Source organism: Pipistrellus kuhlii, unplaced genomic scaffold (genome assembly GCF_014108245.1).
Source record: "Pipistrellus kuhlii isolate mPipKuh1 unplaced genomic scaffold, mPipKuh1.p scaffold_m20_p_12, whole genome shotgun sequence".
NCBI classification, from domain to species: domain Eukaryota; kingdom Metazoa; phylum Chordata; class Mammalia; order Chiroptera; family Vespertilionidae; genus Pipistrellus; species Pipistrellus kuhlii.
The window spans coordinates 16,507,148-16,527,135 of record NW_023425427.1 but is presented as its reverse complement, the minus strand read 5'-3'; the positions used below and the strand labels follow the sequence as shown (position 1 = coordinate 16,527,135).

The 19,988-nt window shown below is 49.2% G+C and overlaps 1 protein-coding gene and 1 long non-coding RNA gene across 2 annotated transcripts in view; both read right to left on the bottom strand.

The window, feature by feature from the left end:
• Positions 1-6,162, bottom strand: part of PAX5 (paired box 5) — a 144,946-nt gene extending 138,784 nt beyond the window's left edge. Inside the window, exon 1 of the mRNA XM_036433351.2 lies at positions 5,342-6,162. Coding sequence (XP_036289244.1) covers positions 5,342-5,387 — 46 coding nt within the window. The 5' untranslated portion in view covers positions 5,388-6,162. The remainder of the gene's footprint in view (positions 1-5,341) is intronic.
• Positions 6,163-17,948: 11,786 nt separating this feature from the next.
• On the bottom strand, positions 17,949-18,872 carry LOC118716316. The gene is made up of 2 exons (XR_004987118.2): positions 18,349-18,872; positions 17,949-18,255 (listed from the first exon to the last, which is right to left on the bottom strand). It is a non-coding gene; the product is annotated as an uncharacterized LOC118716316 (long non-coding RNA).
• Positions 18,873-19,988: the final 1,116 nt, after the last annotated feature.

Here is a 19,988-nt window from a genome sequence, read left to right as displayed (position 1 = left end):
TTGCCCAAACACCTGAGCCCTGAGAACCTCTTTTCAACTCCAGGCCAGGAGCTGCCGGATGCTTTGGGGTCTAGTTATCCAAGCAGCTGGAGCCTTCTGTCCACAGGGGCAATTCCACATCTGGCGCAGGGCCTCTTGGGAACTGAATGAACCCAGACCGGTCCAGTGCTAATGAGGGTCCCTGAAGCCGGTGGGTGGGTGGGTTCATTCTATCTGCAAGGTCCCTGCCAAGCCACACTAGGCATGCTACCTTGCTGCAGCTTTCAGCTGTTGAAAAGACCTGACCTTCCCTCTCCAGGGGAATTTATAACAAAACCTTCCTGGTCTAGAAAGGCGGGGTTTTTGACCAAGGAGTCCCAGTTTCTCAAGGGGGTGTGAGAACCTGGGGCCACAACCAAAGGAGCTGTTCTTTGAAAAGGAAGCATGGGGCAGGCTGTCTATACCCAGGAGGCAATAGTTCTGTGAGCGCTTACCTATGCCAGGTCCTGGCAGAAACACTGAAGATTCTCCTGGGCCAGCAGCTCATGGGAAGAGTCCTAAGTCCCACCATTGTGCATTCAAAAGCACTGATCCTCTCATATTAAACATAAATCCAACAACACAGGGGCTCTGGGATGCCCACGCCAGACCTGGACTGGTAAGGAGGACAGAGCACAGGGTGACTCTGAGAAAACTCCCAGGTCATTCGGTCTCCCCCTCTCTCTACCTCTGCCCCCTTTCTCACACCCCTACACTGGGTCGGTCCTCTAGCTCACCTTCCGTTCCTGTCCCAGACCCAGCTGCCCCTGAACCGCAGTTAAGTTTCCTGTGCTGACCGTCCCCACCCCCTTCCAGGCACAGCTGCAGGAAACAGTCTCAGGCGAGCCTCTTGGGGATTAAAAGATTCCAGGTGCAGGGAAGTGGGGTGGTGGCATTATCTCTTCTTTGTCTGGAGCCCTGCCTGTCTGGATCTTCACACACACACACACACACACACACACACACAGAAAGATCATAACAGCGCAGAGATACCAGGATGAGTTAAGGATTCTGCTTTCGCACCAAGTGACTAGATTTCTTCAAAGGGGCAACTCTGCATTCCCACAAGAGAGGCAGGGGACAGGGGTGGGGTGAGGATGCCTTGAGGGGTGCAGCAAATGACATCTCCACCTCCAGCCTCCTCCTCCCGGCCCCCCCCTCCCCCTCCCCCCCCCCCCCCCCCCCCCCGCTCATTTCAGGCCTGGAAACCCAGGTTTTAAAAAGCATTTGAGCTAATAGGGCCCTGAGGCTAAACTGTCCCCATTTTACAGATGCAGGACCTGAGGCTGAGGCGGGATGCGACTTGTCCAAGGTCACACAGGGCTGGAGGAAAGGCTGTGAGCCGGGCACCTTTTCTCATAAGGGTCTCTCCAGAGCCACTCTCAGGATGGCAGGATGGCGGGCGTTTGGGAAGGGGCACAAGGATACGGTACCAAATCAAAGCACCCAGCTAGGCGGCTTTCCTTCCCACTGGGGAGGCCTGGACAGAGTACTTGGAGCGCTGCCGTGGTGGGACGGAACAGAAATAGCTCCGATTCCCATTTCACAGAGGAGGACAGAGTCAGGCTGCCTCACCTCTTTGGCCAGGGCAGCTCCTATCGCGCCGAGCGCGCTGAGGTCAGAGGAAGCCTCCCTCTGGGTCGGAGGTAGTGCATTGCCTCCGGGGCGGACCGGCCTCCGGGAACTTCTAACGCCAGGAGGCATCACCAGACCTGGCATCCTGGCCACCTTGCCCAACCTTACACCGCCGAAAGGCGGCTCAGAGCGACCCCATGGCCAAGCCAGGCTTCCGCGCCCCGGTCCAGCCTCCGGAAGCTCGTGAGCCTGCGAGTCTGGGTCCTGGGGAGAGAGGAGCGGGTAACGGGTCTCCACGCCGCCACCCTGAAGGCGGCCGGGCCTCGCTCTGCGCAGCAGTCGCGTGGTTTCATCCTCCGTCCCCCCCTCCCCCAAATCTCCCACCCCGCTTCCCCGCAGCAGGACTTTGGGCTGGACCCTGTGCTAACGAAGCGCTGGAGGCAGGAGACCCGGGTCGAAGACGAATCCTTCCGGGAAGAAACCCAATTTATGTAAATGGAATTGCCGTTGGAAGTTTGCTATTGAAAGAAAGCCCATGGAGAACAATGTTTGAGAAGCCAAAACGCCTTCAGAGAAATGACCCCCTCAGTCCTCAGCCACTCAACCTGGCTTCACTCGGACACCTTCCCTCCCGTTTCCCCGCTGTCCGGCACGCAGCCCCTCCTCCTGCGCCCCGCGGCGCCGGCTGCCACAGCTCTGCAGGCCTGAGATCACCTCCCGCAGCCGGAGGCCGGCCCGTTTCCCTGCTCCTGCTTCAGGCAAAGGAGCTCAGGGCTGAGACTGGCTGCTCCGTTCAGTTCAGGCAGAGGTGACAGCCATCGCTGCCTAACTGGGTGGGTCCTCCCTAATCCTCATTTCAAAAACGTCAAAAAGAAACAACAACCGACGCCAGGGGTCAGAGTTGATGCCTGCTCCTGGGTCAGGGGTCTGCTATGCCTGGCCCAGGTCCATCTGTAAGAATCTTGGGAGTGAGTGACAAAAGGGAAGAGTTGAACCAGATTTCTCGAGAACCATGCCAATGGTCTCTGTGAGGATTTTTTTGTTTTGTTTTGTTTTGTTTTTGTTTTTTTGTTACTGGCGCACACCAAAGGCCAGGCGCTGTGGGGCACCTCTGGGACTGCCTTTCTCTGGCTAAAGACTTTAGGTGGTGGGGCCCTTCTCCTAGATCTCAGTTTCCCCATAAATCTAATGGGGAGAAGAACCCCTGAAATGAGGCCTCTTAAGGTTCTGAAAGATGAAGATCCGGGGGGTAGAGAATATTGTCATCATTCATAGCCTCATTCTAGACTGGAGGGCTTGGTGCCATTACCTATCCTGGTCTCCCTGGCCTTGGGGAGCCTTAACTAGCTCAGCAGCTGGCTTGCCCAATTATAGTTTTTCTCCAAGGATGCCCATGGAGGCAAGAGTGGGGGGGGGGCTGGTATGGAGGGGGTGTTGTTCCTCCATCCAGCAGAAATGAGAGGTCAGAGGTCAGAAAAGTCCTCCACAAGTCCTTACCCCTCTCTGGACCTGATTTTCCTTTTTGGTACCACAAGAAAAAAAAAAACTAGACAAGGAAATCTTTAAGTGGCTCCCTGCTCAGAGTTGACCTCAGCCGATCTTGTGCTTAAAGCTAGAAGGGCATAGATTCCTTCCCCCTTGTATAAGACGGGGAACTGAGATCGAGCAACAGAATGGAATATAGTTCTGAAGGAAGGAAAGGGAGGTCAAGAGGCCCATAAACGGCCTCAAAGTTCGGAGCGGGAGGAAGTCCACGTAAAAACCCCAAAACAAGACCTGGATGCTCCCAGCCTGTACTGCTTCTTGGCTCTCCTCTTCCCTAGTGGGGCCCAGGCTGGAACAGACAAGCTGAAGGGCAGTGTCACCTGAGATGTTCCCAGCTACCTGGGACAGGCGCCCTTTCTCTAACCCGTCAGTGAAGAGGGGGCGTGGCTCTTAGAACTTTCAACTCTGGCCAGCCTAACTGCCCCTCCCCAGGCCCACCCAGACCCATCTCCATGAGGAATGAAATGCTTTATTGATTAAATGATTATTCAGGCGATTGAACTAATCAAAGATCCCATCGACTGCCATGAATTACATTCTTTGTAGACAGCTCCTTGGAAAAGGCAGCAGGGGCCAGCCCCCCCCCCCCCCCTCCCACACACACACACTCACCCATTCCCAACACAAACAAACCCTCTTCCCAGCACAGGCACCTCTGGGAGTCCCACCTCCTCAGGGACCCACTGGGGGAAAGAGGGAAAAGTGGGGATAGAGCAGAGAGCGTTTCCCTTCCTGCACTCTCAACCTGGGAGATCCTCTTCCATTCTGCCTCTTCCATTTCTGCCCCAACTTCTCATCACTCACAGTTTGGAAACGCATCTAAGCCCTGGGAATTGTCCTGGGTTTGGGCTATGAGATCACCTCTCTCCTGCTTTCTGCCCTATGTTTAGGGCTGAGGAACAAATGGGAGCTCATCGATCCACAGGAATGGGGGAAAGGGAGTTCTTGCCCAGGGCATGGGTTAGCACGCTTGGCCTACGGAGTAGAAGAGGCTCCTATACCCAGCTTTTACCTCAGGGCAAACAGAAGCTTCCCGCTGCCTGCCACCTCCTCTCAGATATAAACACATCTTGCTCCTCACTGCCTGGGCCTGTGGGAGGCACACCTGGGTCTGTCAGAAAGGCCTGTCTGTGTACCAGCACCAGAACTGGATGCCCAGAGGAGGCACACATGTCCACTCTCCTTCTGCTCCCCTCCTTTGGAGGGGCACCCACAGAGGAAACCTGGGCACACCACACACACACACACACACACACACACACACACACACACACTGGTGTTAGAGGCTGGTCTAGGTGAAAGCGAAGGCAGGTGGGGTTCCCTAGAAATGTCTCAACTAACTCACCTGCCCATGCTGTGCCTGCCGCTGGAGACCTTTTTCTACAAATGGTAGGCTCAACGGTGCCCACAGAGAGAAGCAGTGCACACAACACACTGAGGGTCTGTCCCGAGGACTTTTCCTGAATTCACACTTTCACTCCTGGTTCTCCTAATAGAACGGGACCTGAGCCTGTTCACAGGCTTAGCCCAACAGAACCCCACAGGCCCTAGACCCATCCCTGTGCCCAGAGGTTGGCACTTTTGTGTATATGGGCATGTACACAGGGAACAGCTGTTGACATATACACATCTTTCTCCACTTCCAACATTACTTAGAATATGACCGATGAACACAGACCTTTAGAAAGAGTAGATATACACTCAAAGACTTATCCAAATCATATATATGACACACAGTTTGGATACAAAAGAACAGTATCCAGGAACAACCAACTCATAAACACACTAACACATGCGTGAACATAAAGACACCCAGGCACATAAACTCATGAGTACACATGCTCAAACATTTGAAAATCTGGTATAGAGGGACACACGCACACACACGCATTGTCACTCCTGCACACTCTGAAACCCATATGTAAACACACAGACCCAACCAAACTTTCAGACCCCCAGACGGACACCTAACATAAATACTCAGAAATGGAAGAAAAATAGGCAAACTCTCTGACACTTGGAATGGTGCAGAAGTCCGTGCATAGACTGGTGAAAAGACACACAAACGTGCCAGACAGACAGGCAGTCCATCCTGCCAAAAAAAATGAGGCCCCCTCCCCCAGGGCCGAAGCTCGGGAGGACCCGCACCCAGCTGGGACCCGGAGTTCAGTTAGCGCGCCTGGAGCGGGGATCGCGGTCCTACCTGTCCTGCCGGTCCGAGGAGCTGGGTAATTTTTCTCTAAATCCATTTTGATTTTTTTCAGAACTTGATGGAATGGACAGGGGAGGGAAAAGTTTCCACTTTTTTTTTTTTTTTTTTGTGCTCCTTTTTTTTTTTTTCTTTCCTTGGTGTCAGGGGCCGCTCACAGGTCGGAATAATTCAAGCCTTCCGCTCCCCCGCCGAGCTGGGGCAGCTGATCACTGAGCTGAAACTAAACGTTTTAGATGGAAAAAAAAAAAAAAAAAGCGTCCGAAGGCACCGTGAAATGATTAAGGAACTAAAGAGCTTCTCGCCATGTGAGATCATGTCCTGTTCTCGCCAACATCACAAGATGTCCCCAGACACGCCGCGCCCCCAGCGTGCGGCCCCGCGCTTACCGGCCCCGAGCAGGGCGAGGGGTCCGCGCTGCGCACAGGGGCTGCTCCGCGGGCCGGACGGGGCGGGCCGGGCCGGAGCAGCGCTGAAGGCCCGGAAAGCAACAGTGTCGAAGCCACGCCGCCCCGGACTTTTTATAAGGGGTTGTGGGGGAGGAGAGGAGGAAGGTTTCAGAAAGCCGGGAGCTAGCTAGCCCGCGCACTTACGGGAAGGGGCCGACCGACCCAAGGCGAGCCTGGAGCCCTGGCCTCCTCCAGGCAGCACCTTCTGCAGACAGACCCCTGCGACTTGGCTTCGCGGCCCTCTCCACCGGTGACCCCTCTGGTGCAGCCCCGGCTGCGAAGGCGGCGTGTGCAGGCCTGGTTTTTGTTTTTAAAGAAATTAACCAATCTGCCAGGCAGGTGCTTTGGAAGGGGGGGGGGGGGGGTGTGTGTGTGCAAAAGCAGGCGATGTTGCCAGGCGTTCAGTTTCCTCAGGTTCACCCCTAGGGCGGCGCCCGCCCCCCAGGGCTCCCAACTCCCCACCCCCACCCTCCCTGGCAGCTGCTATGGCTATTGCTGGGTCCCTAACTCTAGAGAAGCCTGAAGCCTCCAGGTCCCCCTCAGCCCCCTGGCCGCAGCTGTCCCCACACCACGTCTCATCCTGGCCCTTTAGCACAGAGGCTAAGATGTGCAATGCTGGAGATAAAACCCGGCCCTCCGCTGTGGGGCACCCGGGCTGAGCAGAACCATCTCGGGAGGTCCTGGAGATGATGGACAGGCGTCCGGGACACCTTACCCCGGCCCATGCATGGGATCCCTCTGCCCCCAAGCCCCGAGGCGTGGCTGGTGTCGTCCCGGCGCCCCTGGACTTGGCTCTAGAGGGGAAACCAGCCCGAGAGAGGCCGGGCAGAAGTGTGGCATGTCCAGCCCGCTCTCTTGGGCCCAGGCTCAAGCCTTCCCTCCCCTTACCGCCCCCCCCCCCAACCCCGAGTCCAGATGCTCGGCGTGGTCCCGCTGCTGCGGGGTGGTCGGAGGGGCACGGCTCTCCGGGGGGTGGGGGCGCTCCATAGAAGGACGCTTGGCCCGCCGGACAATGGCAGTTTCGGGGAAAGTGAATCGTCTTCAGCGAGGGTGTTGTTTGTTTTGGTTTTGTTTTGTTTTGTTTTGTTTTTTTTTTTTGGAGGGGGTGGTCTCGAGGCTGGGCCGCGCAACCTAGTGTGGGGGGAGGGGAAGAGCCCAGAGCCCGAGGACAGGGGTGGGGGCGCAGCGGGCACCGGACATCGCTTAGCGGATTTTCGCCACCATCGGAAACGTGGCCGTGGACTCCCCGGGCAGCCCCCGCCCCAACCCCCCTCTAGTCTGCGCAGTCACCCTCCGCCGCCTCCTTTCTGCAGCCTCCGGGCCCGGGTCCCAGCCCGGCGGTTTGATTTGGGGGCATCTCGGAGCGCCGCGCTCTTCCCCTCTTCCCACCGCCGGCCTGGCCTCTGCTTCCCGCCCGCCCGCGCCGGGGGGCTGCGCGGGGAGAGGCCTGCCCGCACCCAGAGATCAAAAGCCCTTCCGGACCTGACAGTTCACCCGCGGGTGGGGGTGGGGGGTCGGTGGGGTTTCCTTTTGGTTTTTTTTGTTTGTTTTTTTTCTATTTGGAGGGTTTGTTTGGTTTTGTTTTCTGGGAGGTTTTTTTTTTAATTATGTGTGAGTCTTTTGTTTGGGTGTTTTGCGGGTTGTTTTTTTCGTGGATTTCATTTTATCGGGCTTTGCTCTGTGAGTCTTGAACGTTTGGGTGGGTTTTGATTTTGGGTGTGAGTTTTAAACTTTGTTTCTTATAGGTTGTCTTGTTGTGTGTCGTTTGAAGCCTGTTCCTTCTACTTTGATAGGTTCTGATGTTTACACCAGTGGGTGTCGTTTGTGTGTGTTGTGTTAGGTGAATTTTGTGTGTGTGTGTGTGTGTTGTTTCTTTCGATTTTGATTTTTTTTTTTTTTTAACGAGCCGTGCGTTTGGATGAGGATTCGGGTTTATGTTTTCGTGCGCTGGCTTTTTAGTGTTTGTGTTTGCCGGGAGCTCCGGTGAGTGTGGCGTGTGCGTTTTGGCTTTGCGGGGCTTTGAGGTGAGGGAGAGAACACCGGACACTCCTCCGTTCCCGTTCCGAGCCCAGGAAGGGCGAAGGATTATGCCAAGCATCACGAATGGTGGGTTTGCCTGGTTCCCAAATACCTGACCCCCGCGCCGCTGCCTTGTCGCATCCTACTCGCGAGCTCCAGACCAAAGCAAAACAAGTGTGCGTTCCCAAAGGGGCGCCCGCCTGCCCTTACACTCCTGCTGGGGTCCCGTGGTTCCGGTGCCCAGGTCAGAATTTTCAGAGCCTGCTCCCTCCTCTCGGGATACCCAGGCCCAGCCGCGGTCTACTGCCCGCCCTGTCTGCTGTGGGTTCATCTCTTGCTTCTGTGCTCCTGACCTCCCCGTCTCCCTCTGCGTGAGACCGAGGCTGGCGCCCCGCCATGGAGCAGGTGGCACACCTCTTCGGAGCACACGGAATCGACGCTGCGGCTCCAGAGCCACTGGGCAGGCGCCAGGGGTGCGTGGACTCTAGGAGCAGAGAGGCGGCGGGGACCCCAGGAAAAGCCCCACCCCCACACCCCATTTCGCTCGTCCGCAGCTCTAGGATGCTAGAAACCCAGTTCCGCTCAGCTTTCGGTTTGGAGAGCCTTTGCCCCGGTTTGCAACCAGAGACAGAGAGATCCAGTCCCCGGTTTGGAGAGCCTTGCCCTGGTTTACAAACATATAGACAGAGGGACCCACTCCCCGAGCCGACGCACACAGCCAGCGAATGAGAGAGAGGGGGAGCCGGCTCGTTGGCAGCCGCGGCCTGGCTGGCACCAGGTCCAGGGGAAGCCAAACCAGAGTGCCCCCTGTATTCCACAGGCAGAGGAGGCATTCTCTCTGTCCACACTGCCGGAACCTGAACCTCCATACACGTGGGTTTGTTTAATGCTGCACCGGGGAGAGAAGAGACACATTCAGAGGCAGAAAGACGAGCTGGCTAAACCGGCCAGAGAATGCGGGGGGGAATCTTTAGGGGAGGGACACGGGGAGAGTGGAGGACAGCACTGAGGAGGGACAGCACCGAGGCAGGCTGGAGGCGCAGGGAAGGGGCCGGTGCGGAACTCCCCTGGCCCCCCGCGCGCTCTGGCCTTCTCTGAGCGGGAGAAGGCAGAGACCCTGAGCAGAGTGACAGGAAGAGAAAAGAGTCGCAGAAGGGGTTGGCCTGGGCAGGACTCGAGCTTCCCTCCGGCCTCGGACGCTGCAATCTGGAGAGAGGAAGGCCTAGGTCGGGGGCTCTTGGACTCGGCCAGGAGACACCCGAGGACTCCAGGGCGCAGGGACCCTGGACTCCCAGGTCCAGCCAGGCTCCCAACCCCCGCCCTCACCCCATGCCGAAACACCCCGCCTGGAATCCAGCAAAGGTTGGGCCACCGCGGTTCTGGGAGAAGCCACGGTGAACGTGAACGACCCTGGCCTGGGGGCTCCGGGCTGACAGTGGTGTGGGAGCCGACGTCCAGGCGGCGGGCGAGGAGGAGGCCCCGCCCTAAAGCTGGAAGCCCGCTTCTGCGAGCGGCTGAGGCCGCAGCTGGACACGCGGGGTTCGGGGTCCGCGCAGGAAGGGCCACGTGGCACGCACCTTGGGCAGGCGGCGCCCCTAAAGCCCGGCCCCGCCCCGCCCCGCTTCCTGTGCTGGGTCTGAACCGGTCAGGATTGAGGGTGGACACCGAGTCCCGGCGAGTAGGTCCCTCTCTGTATAAGCTTGGGGTGTGCTGAGGGCTGGCGCCCAGGTGGATGGGGGAGCCGCTTCACTCACATCTCCCCCGGCGCAGAGCGCAAAAAGAGCGCGCAACCCAGGCTGGTCGCTGGCCTGGGCGGAAAGGGGCTGAGGAATGGTTTGGCTCAAAGCATCCATCTCTGCTGCCAGTAGGGTCTTCTGCGCATACAGGGCTTCGAGCACTGGCTCGCTGGAGCACCATGTGCTAGCGGTAGGCCATCCGGAAATATCCAGCACCGCTGGAACATTCGGTGGGGCTGTGTTCGGGAACCTGGTGTTTGTTCATGGTGGGTGATTGTTGTTTTACCTTCCTGCCTTTCTTGCTTTAATTACAAGTCATTGAGAGAAGCCACAAAAAGCGCAGACCTGGGTCTCTTAGATGGGTTCATTTAAACTCAAATCCAGTAATTCAATTCAGTTCCATGACCGGCTTCCAGCACACCGGTACCTATGTGGGGGACATCAAGGGTATGCCGTAAACATATGCACAGAGATGATTTGAAGGCAGCTCTTGAAGAATTTTAAGATAAAATTCACTCTCTTGGAGTTACATTAAAATATATGAATATGGAAAATAGGCAGTCGGTTATATTTAAAATTTGCCAACACATCCCAGCCATCCACTATTACCTAAGAATCCAAAAGGAAGCATTGGAAAGATTTAAGGTCCCTCTGGTTGTTTAACATTGAAAACAAGTGTAAATGAGTTTATTTCTTATATTTCCTTTGAAATTTAACAATGTCATAATTTCTGTCAAAGTAATAAAATTATATGTTGCTCAAGAAAATTACATGTAGGATGTTTTATCTAGCCATATTTATACGAAGAACTATTAGCTCTCCCCGCCCTTTTTCTTCTGATATTTCTGTGTAATGTGAGCTTTAAATATTTATGCTCCAGCCTAGACTTGCGTTTATCTAATATGTTTCCAACTAATAACATTTTAATGTGATATAATTTGATTCCATGAAGTATTGGGATGTGGAGGAAGCTACTTTCGAGCGATTTTGAGTAAGTGCACAGGTTAAGTTCTTTAAGTTTTTGGACGCAGATCAGAAAGCTGAACAGAAGGGAAGCCAGCCTATAAGTAGACCCTTTAATGTTCTCACTTACTTCCTTCTCCATTTTTCTGTAATAACGTCAGTCAGAGCCTTAGCAGAGGATCACAGCAGGATTGGGGCACTTCCCCTGGAGCCTGCAGATACCTCAATCTGCTGGACTGATTTTTATGGCTTTTTTTTTTTTTTTTTTTTTGAGGTAAAGTTTTATAGGGAGGAGATGGAACTGTGGGATAGAAAGCCTGGTTTTGAAAACATGCCTGAAATAAAACTGTGCTCTAATAGGCATTCAGATTTGCTGCTGATTACCTAATTTTAGCAACTGGACGAGCTCTCTGCTGCTGGCTTCCTCCAGGACTCAGCCCAGGGTAAGAAAGAAAAGAGAATCCGGGCTGGGGTCCAAAAGGCCTTTGGGGTGAGCCCTGCAGCCAGTGCCAGTGTCTAGTGATAACCAGAGACACCTACCAACATGCTAAACTTTGTACTGGAGGTGGGGGCCAGACCTTCAGACACTAAATGCCAATAGACTAAAAAAAAAAAAAAAAAAAAAAAATTGTCCAAAAGAAGAAAAAGCAAAGATGTCTTTGATTTATTTTTAGTCAGATGAAAGCCATTTGGCATACCCAGTTGATATGAGGAGCTTATGAGCATAGACAAGAAAATAATTTCCCTCCTAAATGATTAAAATATTTCTAGTGGGAAATCATGACGCGAGAGTCTCCTTATAAATCTATGTGTCTACCTACCACACAAGGAAACTAACAGTCTGCTATTACTTAAGAATCCAAAATGGGGCATTGAAAAGATTGGAGGTCTAACACAAAATATACTAAAAGAATCACACTAAATTGCTTATACTAAAATGCTTCTTTAAATCTCAAGGAAGGCACTTTTTAGGACAGATGTTGGTAATTTTCTGGAGAGATCTTTATAAATTCTCCCAGAAAAATAAAAACAGTTAAAGAATATCTATTCAGCTTCAGTATTTTATATGGTTCTGTGCATAGGCGGGCTGAGAGCTCTCAGATGGGCTTCCTGTTAGGCACAAATTCTTACAAATAAGGTATGAGCTGGAAACAGTTTGGTGAATTGAACGAGGGAGATTTTTCCCCACTTTGGTATAGCAGTTGGTGTCTCATTTTTTTCATGCAATTTGCACGTAGACTCGTGTACTCCATGAAGTGATAAAAGAGAATGAGGCGGGGAGGAAACCTGCCGGTGTCTTGCATTCTGCAGGCCGTGCCTCAAAGTGCTCCTTTGGACACACGTTCCTGGTGAAGGGGAGTTTGCTGCCTCCAAACCAGGCCTGACCTTTTGTCTTTTGACCTCTGATGCATGAAATTAGGTAGCAAAAGAAAATTCGAAGAAAGGGATACAAAAACATGGAAAAACAGCCTTTCCTGACAATAGTCATTGTATCAGGTCATAGCAGAGCTTCCCTGCATAGCCCCAAGCACTTGTTTGTAAGGCTTCGGGTCTTCCTGGCCTCTGGCAGTCCTGTTCTCCTTTGTGGGTGATCTACATTCGTTGGGGGAGGGATTAAGCACTCCTTTTAATTAAGCTCAGAGCTGGGTTTTGTCCTGGCTCTTTTGACCACAACCTGGTAGGTTAGCACTTGGTTCTGTTCCTCCATTTCCTCTGAAGTGCGGGCCTGGTGCCTGGGTTTGGGCAGCCCAGGTGGCTTTGGAGACCCAGAGGGAAGCTCTGGCCCTAAAGCTCTTGTGGCCACCCAGGCAGAAGTGGTTTCCCAGCTGGCATGGGGAAGGGGGAGAGGCGTGCTTCCCGTCCAGAAGGACACATACCCCACATGGATAGTCCTCCACTCTTCCTCAGGCCCATTGGGGAAATGTGATGCCTGAGTTACTGGGGTAACTTGCTTCCTTGGCTTCATGGGCCAGCCAGTGCCCTTCGCTGTCATGAGTGCCAAGAATATTTGCAGAGAAGCCTTCAGTGAGTCTCCACTCAGCAGTCATTGGATCCTCACAGCCTCCCTGGGAAGCTGGGAAGGGGTGCATATCCCTGTGTCAAGAGCCAGGATATACTGTCCTTTGAGCCCCAGACCCTGTCCAGAAGAGACAGACGTCTACTTAGCCGCTGACAGAGTGGGTGGATAAGGCAAAGGGAGCTGAGAGAGAACCGAGCAGGATGGTCAAAACAGACTCTGGACAGGGAGGTCAGAGAAGACCTTTTTGGGGAGAGCAACCTAGATGAGTGTTGAAGGGTGAACAGGACTCTGTTAGATAAATAAGGACATGGAGAACATGATTAATACTGCCATTGTAGATGAAGCTCCTGGATATCTACATATAAGCAAAATGCTATGAAAAGAGCAGACCAGGGGCTTGGGGATGTGCTTCCAAAGAACCACTTGTCCCCTGCTCCCATTTTTAATTCAATTCCATTCAATAAAGAGCTCAGTGTTTAGTACTCAAGGGAGGTGAGTCTTTCTTGACCTTGAGTTGTTCAAAGTCATGGCAGAGAAATAAGCCTGTAGTTTAAGTCTTTTAATTAAATGCAATTAGGAAAACGAAGGAGGAATCCCTTTTTTGCTAGGGGGAATCTATGAAGACTTCTTGAGGGAGGTGATATTTGATTTAAGGCTGGAAGACTGAGTTGGAAAAGATGGGCAGAAGGGTACCATAGACCAAGGGTTCAGTATGAGCAATGGCTTAAAGACAAAAAATATTTGGCCTATTTAGGAATTGGCAGAGCAGGAGGATAGTCAGTTTTCCCAGCTGAGAAACAAAGTCCCCAAGGAGATATAGTAAGAATTGCATTAGAGCAATCCCATAGTTTGAACTGCTTAGCCACCCCTCCCAGGTGGTACCCATGGGAACATCTGAACTACCTTCTGAGCTTTGCAAGACCCTCCCTCTTGCCTAGCCTCTCTAAGCAGAGGTCACTGCCACCTGCTTTTGGGCTTTTGTATCTGCCTTAGGCCTAGGGTCACTCCCTGAGTGAACACATCAGATTCCCACTAGGCCCCACATTTCTGCTAATGTCATTGTCCCACTATCATAGCAGTTTTTGTCTTTCTCTTCTCTCATAAGAGCAGGGAGAGTGTCTGGTCCATCCCTGCAACCCCGGCACAATATAGGACTTGTCCATAAAAAATGCTCATTTGAGTTGAGTGGTGAATGAAAACATGTGGTGAAGGGGAAATCCTCTCTGGACTGGGATTCTGCAGTGCCTAACGCATGCTTTCTTCTTTATCACCTCCTAACAGTACGACTTCGCCTCTCTGCCCCTCAGTTTTCTAACCTGTATCGTGGGGAGATTAATTGCCACCTACTCAGCCTACCTCTCAGGGCTGTTGTGAGGACCAAATCATTTAATAGCCTGGCACTCGCTTCATGAAGTATTGTTACCTTGCGTTTGGATTTCTGAATGCTGTTTAAAGAAAATATTTTTTAGTTGACTCAATATTTGTCTCCTTTGGTAGAAGAGTCGATGGTTCAGCATGTGACAGGAGAAGGTTTGTATAGAAAAAGGCCGACAGTATTCACGTGTTGAAAAATTGTGTGTTTCTTTTTGAAGTATCCTTTGCCAACACTGTAAGAAAGCAAAGAACAAAAAATTCAATTCAAGCACATCTGAGACCCATAGGTTAACCGCTGTCATGATACTGCTGCTAAATTTCTGAAAAGGCAATGCCAGATCTAGAATTGCTGGGAAGAAAACACGGCTGGGCAGAGCTGAGAGGAGAAGAAAACCTCAGGTCCTAGAGGGAAATGAGAAGACATAATTGCAGTCAATATAGTGCACGAATGAGGTGAACTCTACTATCCCACAAGCACATTGTAGAAAGAATGTCACTGTGGGAAAGAAGGTTCAGAAAGTGGTCATAGGTCACGTGTTCTGATTTTCCATCAGCCTCTAACCCCAGGAGACTTCTATGGGCATTCTCTTCAGAGAGGAATTAGAATATAGGCCAAAGCTTTAAAGGTGGCACAAGTAGTTTGTCAACTAAAGAATTGCTGAAGTAATAATACTGTAAATCAATACATAGTTCATTGAGAGCATAGGAACTTGGGATAGCGAGTCTCATTAAATTGTATTAGCTGTGTCTAGGTTGGTCTTTTTACAGCATCCTTTTAAGTAGTTACTAAGCCTGAGTTTGAATGCCTCCAGGCAGTGAGTTCACTAGTCTCTTATGGAACTGGTATTATGGAATGGCTGCCAGGAAGTTCTTTCCCTCATTGAGCACACATCAGCTTCCATGTAACTTCTATCCACTGGTCCTAGTTCTGCCCTTTGGGGGTCATTGCCTCAGGGAAAAACAAACAAGGTGTCACAGTGAAGGTCCCTGTGAAGATATCTGCTCAGACAGATATTTAAACTAAATATTACTGGACAAGTAATCCCAGAGGGGCACGACTAATGAGATTAACTGACATTTCTTGAGTGCTTACTACTTGCTGGGCACTGTGTTTTATATACGTCACTATGAGCTGAGTGAAGTCTCTACTCTGAGGCTCCATGGCAGAACTGGAATTTGAAAGCCAGTTCTGACTTCACAGTCAAATTTCTTTTTCTTTTGAGAGAGAGAGAGAGAGAGAGAGAGAGAGAGAGAGAGAGAGAGAGAGAGAGAGAGATTAAGTTGTTGTTCCACTTATTTATGCATTCACTGGTTGCCTTTTGTATCCTGACCGGGGATTGAACTTGCAACCTTGGAGTATGAGAAGATGCTTTAACCAACTGACCTACCATGCCAGAGCTCACATTTCCTAATTGCTAACACTAACCATTTCACTAAAACCCGCTCCTCCTCTCTCCCAAATGCTCTCACCCAGGTTCTACCCCTCCCTGTGTGTCCGACATTATGCCACACTGACTCCCAAAGAAAAAAGATCCACTGGACACAGTTCTGGAGGATTTACAAAGCACTTTCATGATTCCCTACACTTATCTCAGTGCATCGTGACTACAAACCTGGATGGCAGCCTGGGCAGAAATCAGTATGCTCATCTCACAAGTCAATTGGGCTCTCTCCAATCTGACTGGATCTTCTCCATCACTGTCTACACCTCTAGTGGAGGTCCTACAGGCTGAGAAATGCATGAGGATGGGGACCCTGCCCCCTTAACAGGGAAGAACAGACATATGGAATTTGGCTGAGAAAACTTTTAATCCAAAAGAAAAAAGAGGGCATTTTCTTTCTTTACAGTTTTAAATAGAATAATGAGATAATCCTGGATTTTAAAAACTCAACTCTGGTGTTTATATTTTAATTTATTCTCGGAAAGGTAGGAGGGTCTGAAGGAAATCCAGTATGTGGGTCTTATTTTATGATTTGTTATGGTAAGCCACATTTAATCCCTTTCTTCAGTGAAAGGATTTACAAAGAATACAACAAAATGTACCTATCTGTTACTTTCATTGTATTTCCTCCACATTTTTATTTAGTTCACAAAGTTATAACAATAAAGGATATTAAAAGGAAAAAAATTATCCATAATCTTACCATCCTAGGAAATGAACAATTCATTGTTCCTCTTGTCTTTACATGCTGGCACATTTTACATAGGTAATTTATTAGTATAGTTACAGCTTTGTATTCCCTTTTCTCACTTAACAGTTTATCATTATAATTCCATATGGCCTTTATAATTATCATTTAAAAATAAATGTGTTCATAATTATTTTAATGGTTGCTTAATACTCTTTTAAGTGGATATAGAACTCCCTAGTATTATATATTTAGAAGGAGTCAACTTAACACTATTACAGATAATCCCAAAGTGCAACTTTCATACCTCTCACTTTTTCTTTTTCTTTTTTGTTACTTCCTAAAATCCCCAGATCTAGATTTGCTGAGTCAGAGAGCCTGAATTCTTATGTGGTTCTTGATATAATGACAAGTCACTTTGTAAACAGCTTTTAAAAATGTATTGTGCCTCTAATAATGGATGGGTATTATAATTTCATACTACCTTCATGCCCCAACCAAGGGCATTTTACTGATAAATGAAAGATAATTTGATAAGGGGACATTTTTACTTGTTAACTAAATGGTTTGACAAACCTGTCATTGGTTTTCTACTCTCTCATCTCTGCTGCTGTGATGAATTAAATGCCTTTATCAAGAATTGGAGGAAAGCAGCAAAGCGATTGTTATACCCACTTTATAGCTGAGGAAACCTTCCACTCAGGGCTTTCCCCAAGGATACACAAGTGAGTAAGTGGGAGTGACGAGACTCCAGTATCAGGGCTGTAGTGAACCAAAGATGATTGCATTGGTTTCTTACAACCTCCTGGAATATCTTGGCTGTTTGTTTGTTTGTTTTTGATCCTTGAGTTTTTTTGAAGATATATCCACATCAGTTAGATTTGTAACTTCTTTTAACAGGCACCGTAAACCTCTTTGCCTCCAATTGTTACTCAAAGCATGGGCTCACTGTGGGGGAAGTTTTTAATATGTTCTTGCCAGAGCTCTAGAGCTGGAAGGAGCTCCAGAGATAATCTCATACAGCTGGCTTATTTTAGAGATGATAAAACTGAGGTCCAGAGAAGAGAGGACTTGACCTTGTTCATCCATGAAGGTGGCAGTAGAGTCAATATCTACCTTTTTTCCACCTGCGGGTTTAACATGTTGCCTAGAGCACACTAGTGGGTTGGTCATTTGTGTTTTGTGGGATAGTAACAGGTGAATATTTTTGTAAAGGACTTCAGGGTCAAAACCTTTGGAAAACACTGGATACCTTATGTTTCTTTTCGAGTTCCCTGGTGAAGTAACTCTGATAACACTGAGTTAAAATAAAACAGTTTTAGCCGAAACCGGTTTGGCTCAGTGGTAGAGCGTCGGACTGCGGACTGAACGGTCCCGGGTTCGATTCCGGTCAAGGGCATGTACATGGGCTGCGGGCACATCCCCGGTGGGGCATGTGCAGGAGGCGGCTGGTCGATGTCTCTCTCTCATCGATGTTTCTGGCTCTCTGGCTCTCTCCCTTCATCTCTGTAAAAATCAATAAAATATATTTAAAAAATAAATAAATAAATAAATAAAACAGTTTTATTTATTAAAGGACTTCCTGAAGTCTTTAACATTCCAAATATCTTTTTTTTTAATTGCCTTATTTTTTTGGTGTTTAAAAATTTTATTTTATTATCATTTTAAAATGTTTTTATTAATTTTTAGAGAAAGGGAGGATAAGAGAGAGAGAAATGTCAATGCAAGAGAGAAACATTGATTGGTTACCTCCTGTACACATGTGCTCTGACTGGGACTTGAACCCTTCACCTTTTGGAGCATGGGACGATGCTCAACCAACTGAGTCACATCTGGCCATGGTTGGTGTTTTTTTTATTTTTATTTTTTATTTTGAGCAAGTACTTGATTTTTAATAGATTTTACTTTTAGCTTGGTAGTACATATATATGACAAACTTAAAAGGTACAAAAGTAACCCGAGAAAAAGCCTCTTCCTACCTATGCCTCCCAACCACAGGTCCCCTCCCTGGTAACCTGGGAATCAATGTTACCAGTATACTTCCAGAGGCAGTCCATAGGTGTGCACTTGGCAATATATCTCGTTGATTATTTCACATTGGCAAATAAAGAGCTTTCTCAGTCTTTACATATATTTTTTTCTGTTGCACTGTATTATGATCAGTATTTGAATTTCCAATTGAAATATATTCCCTACCCTCAAGAAGCACACAGTGCCCTGGAAAAAGAAGATGTGTTCATTATGACCAGTGCCAGATAATAGAAAGAAGTGCTCAGGGAAGAGCATGTAGAAAGAGAAGATCATTCTCACCTGGTTTGGTTTGGGAAGGAAGCTGGACCCTGAGAAGGTGCCTGCAGCAGCTAAGTCTCAGCTGAGAAATAGTGACAAGCAGTTATTCATCCCACAACCTTTAAATAAGGCCAGCATGTCTGTATCTGCTCAATCTCAACATTTAGATGCTCAGCACAAAAGCTGGATTTTTTTTTAAAGCTTGATTTTTTATTAGCTATATTTGTTGTCCATATAATGGAACTGATCTTAAAGTGGAAGTCAGACATGTATATCAGATATCATTTGGAGTAATGAGTGTATTTTCCTAATCTTTCCAACACCAACCTTACAACTCATCTCCAATAGCATGCATACTAATTAATTTGTTTTCCATATAGTAATAAGATTAACAATCTCACATTTACACGGGGTACTGAGTTATGTTCAAATAAAACAAGTTCTAATGAGAAAAATTGGATGTGGCAGCAAATTATGTCCCACTGGCAAGCCAGGTTTATGTGTGTTTGTCTGTCTTTGCTACACATATTTTTGTCAGGAGCTCACTGCAAACAAGATGATTTCTTTCCTGTTGGGTTAGTCTGGGTAAATTTGTTTAATGAACAACAAAGTCATTGTAAACATTGCACAAATCTGAATGCCTTGCAGCATGGCTAGAGATCTTTTAAGCTGCTTCAAAAAATAAAATGTGGTAACCACGAAAACAATATGGGGGGGGGCATTAATATACCAAGGCTCTTAGATATGCAGCTGGTTCAGTTCTCTCCTGAACAATTGAGGTTCAGGCCCCAGGAATTGAAGTTCAGTAGAACTGGGAATTAGTAGAACATCTTGGCTAGACAGATATATATTTGAAGCCCCCCAGCTGATTTTGGTGGGACATCCATATACTTAGAAAACTCTGTCTAGCTGATAAAGAAACTGAGGTCTAGCCTTTATGACAAGCTCTGTTCTTTTTTTCTTCTTCTTCTTCTTTTTAAATACTGTACATCTTTATTGATTTCAGAGAGGAAGGGAGATAGAAACATCGGGGCTGCCTCCTGCACACACACCTTCACACTAAGATTGAGCCAGCAACCCGCTGGGTGCTCTCTTCTAATCTTTGGAAAACTGACCTGGTATTCTGCAAGAATTTTTAGAAAAGATGAGGATCTTGGGGACATGGCCTCAGAAGTTCCCAATGACCTTCCTTCCCCCTCCCGCCCCTCTTAGTGAGCATTCATTCCAGAGCAGCACTGCCCTCACTTTCTGCATCCCACACAACTTTCTGTGCCTCCCCGAGCAAGTCTGCTAACATGTTTGAGCTTCAGTTTCTTCATTTGTAAAATGATGATGCAGTCTGCAGAATTGGAGGGTGGGGGAGGGGGCCCAGGGAGGGGGCACATAAATAAGGTACCAGGGCCCAGTTTGCTATACCTTTGATGAGTCTGAATCTACACATGAAAGTATCGGGGTAGAAAATGGGAGTTATAGGCTTTGTGCTTCTAAACTCCAGGAAGAGTGAGGGGAAATCATTTTCCATTAGGAGACCCAGTTCAGCAAGACTTCAGTATTACCTGCCTGGGCTGCCTTATGCCTGCTCTGTGGGGAGTCAGGGTTTAATGAAGTAGGATAAACCACACACGCACAGTAGTTAGCCTCAGCACAGGCAGGATTAACTT